This window comes from Acanthisitta chloris, unplaced genomic scaffold (assembly GCF_000695815.1).
Source record: "Acanthisitta chloris isolate BGI_N310 unplaced genomic scaffold, ASM69581v1 scaffold5358, whole genome shotgun sequence".
In the NCBI taxonomy this organism is placed as follows: Eukaryota; Metazoa; Chordata; class Aves; order Passeriformes; family Acanthisittidae; genus Acanthisitta; species Acanthisitta chloris.
Genome location: NW_008687451.1, coordinates 19,870 through 30,993, shown reverse-complemented (window position 1 = coordinate 30,993; position 11,124 = coordinate 19,870). Strand labels below are relative to the sequence as shown.

Here is an 11,124-nt window from a genome sequence, read left to right as displayed (position 1 = left end):
GGAAAGAGGTGCTGTTGCTTTAGCTCCCCCAATCCCAACTAGACCTAAATATATTTATTAGCCAGCCCATCTGGAAGAGGGATGGAAGGAGCTAGAATAGGAAGGGGAAGGAAAGATGCTAGACACTAACTTTAGAGTTACTCTGTCACAAGCAGAGCTCAAGTGTCCCTCGGTGTTAATGGCACACTGTGGAAACAGCCCAGCAAACACACCTCTGGGTCACACTCCTTGGAAATAGCTGGCACTTGCTACATCTAGATCTGCCTGAAGGATCAGCCCATGATCCTGAGGCTCCACGAGGAAGAGCCTGCAGTTTGGCAGTTGCCTGAGTGCTGCTGACCTGCTAGAAGTGACCTTGCTGCACCCTCCATCCTGCTGAGACAGGATGCCTGGCCACAGTGACTAGTCTTCCTGGATCAACCTGCAGGTGTTTTACAGGAACAACTTAAAGACATCATCCTTTTAGGGAAAAAAATAGAAACAAACTGAACAGAAAATCCATGCAGTTAATAAAAGTCAACATTCCCCTACATATCCTAATTTTTCACCTTAAATCTATTTTTTATATATATGTATATGCTGGTAATCTCTCTTTATTTATAGATATGATAGCTACAAGAGCTACTACCTAACTGGCAATGGCTCTACAGTCTCTTGGATTGGCACTAAAAGCAAAGGGTATTGTAAAAACATGCTCAGTTTGCGTAACCAAGTAATAACAGAAGGCTGTTGCACTTTGCAAGTTCCTTCACTACAGCCTTCTGTACTTAGATCATAACACTCTGGCTCTCAATCAAAAAAAAAGTCCTTGAATTTTAAGCCTTTCATATCTCTGTCACCTTGTTAGCACATAGTTCAGAGCTTTAAGTACTTCTTGACATAACAATATCCATCATAAACCTGCAAAAGCTCTTGGGATGGGCAGCTGTATCCATTTTGATGGGGCTCCATTTTTGTCACAGCTCTTTGCAGAATTACTCACAGCAAACCTTATCTGAGCATGTCCTGGACTAGAACAATATCTTCTGCTTCGTATTTTTAACTAAGATTGGGAAAACAGTGAGTAAATATATTTTAAAATAAGTAACACAGTGTGGCCCTACTTATCCATATCCACATGAATGGATAAACTTAGGGTTTATATTTGACACATAAAAATACAAATCAGCTCTATATTGTATCAAGTGTCATTACTTTGTCAAGGCTTCTGAAAAAAAAAGTTTCCTCATTCCTCACATATATGATATAGCTTTTGGACTTACTGTTTGCTCAATAAAACTTTATTTTACATTAATACCTGAGAGTATGGGGGAGAGTATAAGACATAATTCATAAATTCATTGCTCCTGATCAAAACTGTGTTCTTTAGAAGCAGCATGGGAAGTTGAGCACTGACTGCAGAGATGGCATTTCACCAAGTGCCTGTAACACACGTCAGAGCTTCATTTTATTCTTCATTCATATTAGTATTGCAAGAAAAGCCTCAGTGGATGACACCATCCCCATTCTGCTTCTTTACAAAAAACACACACAGTACAAAAATAATGCTGCTCTGCAGAGATTGTCATACAGGCTTTGGAAACAGACATTTTTAACTAGTTCAGCAGAGTCCAAGTTTACTTAGCTGTTGTTGTTAAAGTACAAGCTCTACCCCTCTCTCTCTAAACCCCTTCCAGCACCAGCTACTGAGGATTCAAGGTCAACATTTCTCAGCACTAATGCTGGCAGAGCTTGCCTCCACAGGACCCCTACTATATCATTTTTTATCTATTAAAAATTTCAAGCCAGATTCAAGGGGATTTTCTTGCTGCCTTGAGTCCTGTCAGATGGAAAATATTCCAGCAGCAATAATCCAGAGTGCTATAGAAGAGAAATACTAATTACTAGGCTGAGGTATGGACTCAGGGTAGGCAAAGGAACAACTGCAATCTGCCTTTAAGCAGTTCAATTCAGCTACAGATGGTCTGCGCTTGGGCTTTCCAAACATCAGCAAAACTCCACATTTCATCAGCATGCTCCTAAGAAGCCAACAACAAGTCCTCTTGCCAGGTAAAGGACAACCACCACGTGGTGAGATCGATTAAACTGCTGCTTTCCCTTGACTTCAGCAATCTGTACCAGCTTTTGCAGGATTGTTTTTGACCAAACAAGCTTCCACCCTTTACACCTGTATTGTAGGAGTACTGGTATGAAAATGGGAAAGAGAACTCCAGGCTGAGCTAGAAAAGCAGGAAACTAGTTGTCTGTTGCAAAAAGGGAGACATGGGCTGGGAGAATGCAGTCTGCAAACTGCTGCTGGAGGGCTGGAATCTGCAAGAGTCCAGGCCCATGGGTAATATCAAAGCAGAGGAATTGAAAGCAGGGCAACTTCCTTCTCTAATCTCATGCTCTTGTGCCTACCACAGCCTCTATTCTTAGTCTTCACCCTGCTCTGACCCCAGCCCACATGTAAGTTTGGAAATAATTAATTAAACTAATGTGGAAGACAACCTCTCAGCTGCTGATACTCCTTTGAAATGAAAATAGCAGGAAGTCATTCCTTTGATCACAGTAATAGAAATAACCTGGAGAGCACACACAGCAGTCACTCAGGCAGGTCTGCAGTAGGTCACACCCAGTATTTCCAAGCAACATTGCATATTTTAATAACATGGTAAAGACAGTTTGTTATTGAGTCCTTTTGTCTGGAGTGAAACTTATGAACAATGCAAGAAAGTGATTGTGCTTTAAACTATTTTTATTTACAATACATACCAGTCATCTGATATTTAAAGCTAACTCTTCAGACTTCATTCCCTATGTAAACACCAGACTCGATTTCCATAGTTTGTAAGTGCTTCATTTGTAAGTGCTTTATGTGGTTAATTCAGACACAAAGGTCAAGAAAATTACACCCTGCTTCTTGCTTTAAGTTGTAAATTTTTAGCACTCTCTATTTTAACTTTTATGTCGTGAGGTTTTTCAAAAAATCTCACAAAGACTGGCTCATTTAGTAAGGATGCCAGAATCTGCTCAAAGGCAAAAGACCATTCATGGTTCCCTCTCAAACTCTGTGCTCTACTGCCTTCAGTCTGCTCAGAGCTGCTTTCCTTCTGCCCTTCCCGAGGGATTTCAGCAGGCACCTCTGTAACAACAACTGGACTTGTGACTGGTGATGTGGGATTCTGCAGTCTTCTCTTTTTTTTAGCAGGAGGCTGGTAACCACCGCGATTGCCCGATATAACAGCTCCTCCTCAGGATCCCCATGGAACAGATTGTACAGGGTTTTTGAGAACTGGATGAACTGAGACTACAGAGAGATACAGAGGAGACTCTTCAGAGAACAGCAACACAACTGTTCTGTTTCACTGCAAGTTGTGCTCTCAGTCCAGTGCCTGCTGCTGCCAGGCACCTGGTACAGCTGCTCTAACGACAGCACGGGCATGGACCAGCCCTGATAAACCTAAGTGTGTCTCAAAGTCCCTCTCTTCCTAAGTTACAGAGGTTCTAAAATGCTTTAGTCTAAAGATCAGTGTGAAGGTCTGAAATTTAAGGGATCTTACAAATCCTTTGGAAATACTGAAACAGGACTTAAAGGATAAACTGTCAAGTAAAAAATAGTCATAAATAAGACCAAGACAGTTTACCTGATTCATTCTTGGCAAATCCTTAATGTTTTCTTCTTTTTTCAGAAGTTCATCTTGCCACTGCCTCAGATATGCCTGAATATCAACCTTCCCCTTGCCTATTTGACAAAAAAAAAAAAAAGTTTAAAAAGTGAACAAACAAGAACTAACCTTCCCACAAGGCATCCTCAATGTCATTCCTTCTCAACAGAGTGGTCAGGCCAAGGACTGAACAGGGTTAGAGCATAATTACCCTCCTACCCCTAGGACTATACTTAGAAAAGTGGATAGAATGTTAGGACTATGCTAGGGATGATGTGACTTAATATATGTCATCACACACTTCCCCAGCTCTACTCCCCCAAAAGAAACAGATACCAAATGTGTTGCCAGGATTCTTTACCTTTTTCTGGGCTGCTCTTCAAAGAATCACTTTCAAGACTATCCCCAATAGATGAAACTACAGTTTAGGAGAAGAAAAAGAAGAAATATTTGAGAAAAGAGGAGCAATGGTTCATTTCCTTTATCAAAACCTCCTTCCCTAAAGAGCAAAACCCTCAACAACCCCTATGTTCTCAGCACCAGATAAAGTCAAGAAGAAACCACATGGTTAGATTTGTGTGTTTTCTATAAAAACAGAAGACACTGTGATGCAGGAGACCACAAAACAACCTGCCAGCAGTTACATCAAACCAATAATCTTCATAATGTTCAAGGTCCACAACTTGAAGAGTGGTTGGAACAGTACCTGTATATTATAGACAAGGTACTGTGGGTAGATTTTAAAACCCAAAAAGGATCTGTCCTCAAAAGAAGTAAAATCACAGAGCTTTCCAAACAGAGTACTTGAAACACTATTTTTTCAAGTCCATAAACTTACACCCCACAAAACGTTTTTTAAAACTTGCTTTAAAATGAAAGCAAAGGATTTTGAAACACTTTTCTGCCTCAAAATAATTATGGATTATGGTATTTTATTTCTTGAGGCAGAAAATACCAACCCTTTATGCCCAGGATGCAAAAGTGAAGGCTGCTGAAAAATGCTGACCAAATACCCTCCCCTGTTTCATGTAAACACCTGTGGTCTTTGAATACAACCATCAGATGAGCTATCTGCAAATTCCACACTATTTATGAAAATGCACAGAGGATCTTCGCAGAGGATTCTGTTAATAGTGATATGATTTACTGGATTTACTAGTTTTCAGTAGAGAGTTCCCCATTTTTATGAGATTATTAATAGATTCCTTCTAATATTCTGCAGGCAATGCCTCACACCCTGGAGCTTACCATTGAGTTGGCTGAAGTGGATCAGTTCTTCTTTTGAAAGATCATCCCCTTTGGAAGGGCTTAGAGATTCTACTTCAGTAAAAGCTGCAATGAATAATTGAATAAAGTGGGTTTAGGGCCCCCAAGCATTACCAAAGCAGTGATAAAGACAATGAAGGCCAAGAACAGCTCTCCCCAAATGCCACTGGCTCTCACTTACCTGGAGGGATGTGCAACTTAAAAAGAAGCTTGAGTTTTTCAGTGAAGCTTCCATTATACATGGTATCTGTTAGAGGAAAAAGGCAAGACAGCCTGTTCAGCCGGACCAAACTTTAAAACACCCTCTTAACCTAAACAAACACAACTCAGGGAGGTTGGAACTGGACATGGTGCCCAACCTTACAGGGAGTATAATTAGAGATGAAGCTTAAGGAAAGCAGTATCACCTGTGGCTGAGCCTGGGGTTTGCCTACACTGAGGAAAGAACACTAATAATATCTATGACTCACTAAAATAAAACCACAGCATCAGAGAAATAGCACTAATACCTCAGCATTTCCCTTCAGTTTTTGTTTCCTGAACACTTTGAAAACAAGATAAAAGGAACAGAGCAGTGAGTCAAGAAAACTTTCAGTTCCCAGAGATATAAGGCATTGGTCATCTTGCCCAATCTGTATATGAGATGACTTAGTATGAGGAAGCATTTACCATCAACTGAACAGGCTGGGCAATGAGCTCATACCATTTCCTAATTTTCAGATATTTTGATGGCCAAGCTATAGTTAAATTTAATCTCACACAGGGGATTCTTCTGTCGCATGCCAAAAATCAGAGTATTTGACCCTAAGCCAAGAGACTAGTCTCATTAGGCTCTTTACAGTATATGGAAGGTGATACACTCCAGGACTACTCCCAAGACAGAGTTCCCTTGTGCATGTGCTCTTTTAGGTGTTGTTCTCATACCAAGGACACAGGCAAATTGTTTGAAGTTTATAAGGCAATCAGAGCTCTCATCCATCAATCTGAATGTCCACAAAGCAAGTGAGTCTCTGTTTGCACAGTGTGACCAGGGGCTCAGGAGATGACAGAGCACCCGGAACTGTTGGCAGTCAATCCGATACTGGTCAAGGTATGGCAAACTGGCATCATGATGTTGCAAGACAGGACTATTTACATTCCAGTAACAGGAAAGAAAGTGCTCCTTCTGCAAAGAAAAGACAGAACATTAGGCTTTCTGAAACAAGTCTCTGGGTGAAAGATGTGAGAAGTTAACTATGCAGTTAGATTTAAAGCTGACATGTAAAACATATGCTGAATCAAACTTTTCCCTCAGTTTATTAAAATCATTTCAGAGTACCATTAAAATGGCCGTTTGATGAGGAAAATGACATTACCTTGAATAATTCATAAAGCTCTTCAAGATCACTAGGACTGAATTTTACCTCTTGAGACACAACACGTAGCTGAAACAAAAGTAAGAAAAAATTAATTCATTAGTCTGTCGTCTTTGAAATAAGCCCCTGGAATAAATTTATGGGAGATTTAACCATACATTAAAAGGCATTGTTTGCATATTCCAGGTTCTGGCACTTTACAATTACAAAAGCAATCAGAAGATTACAAACAAATAGTTTTTTTAAAAAAGAAGGAGCTTAAAGCTAGTCACATTACTTGCACACATGGAACCTACAGTACAAAACCCAGGAGATAAAACTCTATTTATAATGATATCACGTATAGCTTTCTCTAAATGGGCAAATGCATGTTCAACTCTCAATGGTGAAGCTGAATCCTCATTTTTTAAATAAAAATTGTTCACAGCCTTTTAAAACAAAGTTTGCTACAAGAACAGCTTCCATCTTCATCATGTATGCTTTGTAAAATGAAACAACAGTTAACATCTTAGCATAACCAGCAGCACTTGGTATCAGTTGCTACAAGCCAGATTTACTACAGAAAGCAGCACTGGTTGTTGAACAGACTGGTATTATCATCACTTATTGCAAATGAGCCACTGAAGAAAACAGGCAAACAAAGGAAGCACCTTGCAACCTCCACCTTCATTCAGCAGTCTGAACTGAAAGGAAGAGCTGCCACAGACACCCACACACATCACAGACAAAAAGCAACCCCTGCTGAATGCAGCACAATAACATCTTCAGTGCTGCTTCCCCAAGTGAAAATGTAGGTGATTAATTGTTTTACTGTACAGTGCTCCGAGAGCAATGCATTAACAATTTAACACCAGCAGACAGAAATATAGGTCAGCCTGTTCCAATCCACGCAAAGCCTCAGAGATATTCCAGGCTTTACAAGTGGTCAGCGATGGTGATACTTGTAACGAGACCAGAAGGTCATGCTGTGATTCACAGACTGAAAACGTTACCAGCCAAACCTCAGTGAACAGACACCTTGCAGACAAGAGGGGCTTCAGCATATAAACCTATGTATTGGGCCCTGGGAAATGTACCTCTTCTCAGAACTTTCCAAATGGGAATGAATTTTATCAGAGGGAAGGGTTAAGCTCTCCTGAGTCACCCACCACATTCTGCTTGGTCGTAGCTTCTAAGGTCTGGATCACATACAGCCTGTTCCTGCAGCGCATGCTCTCCACATCCTCACAGCGAATGTCGCCGTATCTCTGCGAAGAAAAGCATCATTCCATGCAATCAACTGTCACTAGACACATTCAAGCAGACAGTTTTGTCTTTCTTGCATCTAAGTACAATACAGGACACAAAGGAAGATCCCATAAACTCCAAGAATTTATCAGAGCACTAACATTCACCCTAACCAGTGTAACGTTTAAAAGGCATTTCAAAGAGTGATGGAGAAAGAAGAAACTTTAGTAGTTCACTGGGTGGGAAGACAAGGGAAGGGATTTTACTGCGTGTTGGCTCTATACCAAACTCTGCTATCACATGGTGACTGCTGCTGCAGGGCAGCAAAGTCTAAGATGTGCACGTTGTCAGTGCTTGAAGTTCACTCTAGTGAAATTCAGACTAGCTAAGTAATTTCTGAAATATCCCTAGCTACCTCTGGAATTTCCAAAGGACAGGGGACGTGTCTAAGCATTGGAGTAGAATAAATAAAACCTTAAGGAAAAGTGGGATAGGAGGCAAAAACAAGAAAAAAATTCCCAGAGAAATCATGGAACAAATTATTAAACAATTAGAATAGGAACATATAAATCAAAACAGGCCAACATTCTTTATCAAGACCATGTTTAATCAATTTATTTTCCTTCTATGAGGAAATTCAGTCTAGTGTGTAGAACTGAAACAGCAGATAGGATACAACCTCACTTCTGTAAGGTTTTTGACACTCTTCAGCAACACATGCAACCAGGAAGACACAGCCTAACCATGATCACTATGCACCATGGGCACAACTGGTTCTAATAAAAAGCTTTGAGAACAAATGAGTGATAAACAGCCAAACTAGGCAGGACTTTCAGGAAGTTCTTCTGCAGTGTTTTGTTCCCATTATCAGTAGTGCACTTTAAACAAGATATGAGAAACTGCAACACAGCCATAAAGAGTCTGAGTACATTGACTTTGATGAAAGGTTAAAGGAACTGGTTGTGTTAAATCTAGAAAAGGAAAATTCACATCTGGCACTCCCTTTGGGCAGAACAATCTGTAGGACTCATTCTTCTCTTTCAGAGTCATGATGAGGGTGGACACCAACTGAGCAGCCTGATCGTGCTGAAAGTGTCCCTGCTCACTGCAGGGGGGGTTGCAGATAGCCTTTCAAGGTCCCCTCCAACCCAAAATATTCTATAATCGATTCTATGACCAGACTTGAAAGGGTAAATGATGAACAACCTAATAGCAACAAGGAATTACAGAGAAAACCACAACTGACTACCCTCAATAGTGCTTTGTAAGCATCCAAGAGAAATTATACTGAAAATTAGGATATTTTCCCACATGGGCAGAGAAACCCTACAAAGATTCTTGCAGATTCTCTTTTGTTGAAGAGTTGTAACAACACTAGACTTTTTAAAGGATGATCTGGGTGGATGCTGGACAGGGAGCTGTACTGGATAACCTCTGGGGTTTTCTTCCAGAACTGTATTTCTTTGTTATTGTGAAGATTACTAGCAGCATACTTTTGGCCTGAAGCAAAGAAGCATCAGAGAGAAATTGCATCTCTGAGTTGTAACTCATTCACTGGTCTGGCTTCTGGGCACTGATGTTGTCCAATGGCCTTAGTAAGAACGTAAATAGGATGTATAACCTGACTCAATTAGTGTGATGAGATAAAATGTTCCACAGTCTTCCATTCACTAAACATGACTTCTTCATACCTGATTAGACTGCCAAAGAATGTCTTGCATTTATGCCTGAGACAAGGACATGAAACTGAATGTCATTTAAAAATTCAACTCCTTATCTTTTCATTTAATCTCATTTATCTTGTGAACACCCATACTAAGCAAGAGTATCTCTAAGAATGTCTCTGTTCACTTCTTCATCACTTATATAGACCTATCTGCAGAAACACAACTCTCCATTGCAGCAATCTTTCCACTTAGAAATTTGTTTTATTTCCACAGTGATATGAAAATAAAACCCTTCACCAGACCAGAACTGTGTTGAAATTAACTGCCTGGTCAAAATGGGCAATAGGAAAATGATTCTCACTTTGTACCAGCAGTTCTCAAACACAGGGTTGTGACACTTACCAGCACTGAAGAAACTCACTTTCAACTGAAGATAAAAATTTGTATCCCAAAAAAGGGGCTATGAGATAGAGACTGGGATATAGGCCTAGGAACAACAGGTCTGTCATCTTGGAAGTGGAAGACTCGGGTTCAAAGATCTGGCCAAAACAATCTTCAAAAGCCATACCAAATCAGAGACTACTGCTTGAAGAACGGGAGTTTCTTTTGCTTTGCCCTTCAGTCATGATTCCATCTCTGTGAAAGCTTCAGCTTACATCTCTGATTGCAATATACAGCACTTCTTTATTTACCATCTCTGGTGTCTATTCTGCAAGTATTCATCCTCACTACGAGATTTCACCATGACACAAAAGACCCATAATACTTTGCAACTTTTCTTTCAAGAACCTTAAAGCATTTTCTAAACATGATTCTTCAGCATAACATACTTGTGAAACTATGCTGATAACAGAGCAGGCTCATATCATTAGCCCAATGCCATAAAGACACTTCAAGAGAAATTGAATTGCTGATTCTTGTCATTGTTCACCCCATTAAAGGCAACACCCTCTGCTCAGTAAAAATCAAAAAAGGCAGTTTCTAAATTATAAGAATTACAGTTACTTAATCTTTTCTGAGCCAAGGTCAGGGCATTTTTTCAAAAGAGATGAACTGTGAATCTTTCACTAGAAACATACGACTGAGAATCCAAAAAGAAAAGAAAAAGTATCACACAGAAAAGAACCAGTTAATAGCAAAATCAATATGTGAACAACTCTCTTCTCTCAGCTTCCCTTTCCCTTTAGGTGGGTTGAGCAGAAACCTATCTACAAAGAGATTAATACTGTGACACAAATCATGCCAAGGAAAAAAACACCTCATGGAAATCTGCAGACAAAAGTATAGATGTATTTCCTCCCCAGTGCAGAGCTCCAAAGCTTAACATTGCAGAAACCGAACTTGCAAACTTACAAAAAGTGCTGAAAGACCATAACTGGTCTTTCTCATCCAACACATCTCTAAATGGGGTCATTTAACCCATACAATAAAATACTCAAGTACAGTTTTCTGCACACATTGTTATGCCAAATGTTACCACTATGGGCAATGTGCAGAAATCAATCTCAAATTAGTAAATACAAAAGCTGTTTCTGCTGTACTTCATCTTGCAATTGACATACTAATAATGTGAATGAGGATGAACCTAGGGAACTCCACTCAGGACAGACTAAACAGCACATTCCAAGCAGCTAAAAACCAAAACAACACAAAAGCAAACTTATGCCATAACCTATAAGGTTTTCAGTAAGGTTCAACAAAATCCAGAGTCCAATTTCTACCAATCTAGACAGACTTTCTACACTAGTTTGCATGATGCAGCTGCACTATTTTTAAGGTAGCCCATGAAACACAAACACTGCAGGGGATGCAAAAACATACCCACAAGAACACATACTTCATTTGACTCCCGGATCAAATCAGTGATGTCCACTTTTAGATGGTCACTCTTTGCATCGCTGAGGTTCGAGCCTTGCTGCACAGCTGGAGGCAAAGGACTGTCTTTGTTAGTGACACTGTCAA

At 40.0% G+C, this 11,124-nt stretch overlaps 1 protein-coding gene across 1 annotated transcript in view; it reads right to left on the bottom strand.

Moving 5' to 3' along the window:
- Positions 1–2,722: 2,722 nt before the first annotated feature.
- The window catches only part of TBC1D8B (TBC1 domain family, member 8B (with GRAM domain)), a gene marked incomplete at its 5' end in the record, with an annotated part of 23,091 nt that continues 14,689 nt past the window's right edge, over positions 2,723–11,124 (bottom strand). The window contains 9 exons of the mRNA XM_009080582.1: positions 2,723–3,289; positions 3,627–3,724; positions 4,009–4,065; positions 4,896–4,979; positions 5,095–5,160; positions 5,838–6,078; positions 6,269–6,337; positions 7,417–7,515; positions 11,000–11,117. Coding sequence (XP_009078830.1) covers positions 3,044–3,289; positions 3,627–3,724; positions 4,009–4,065; positions 4,896–4,979; positions 5,095–5,160; positions 5,838–6,078; positions 6,269–6,337; positions 7,417–7,515; positions 11,000–11,117 — 1,078 coding nt within the window. The remainder of the gene's footprint in view (positions 3,290–3,626; positions 3,725–4,008; positions 4,066–4,895; positions 4,980–5,094; positions 5,161–5,837; positions 6,079–6,268; positions 6,338–7,416; positions 7,516–10,999; positions 11,118–11,124) is intronic.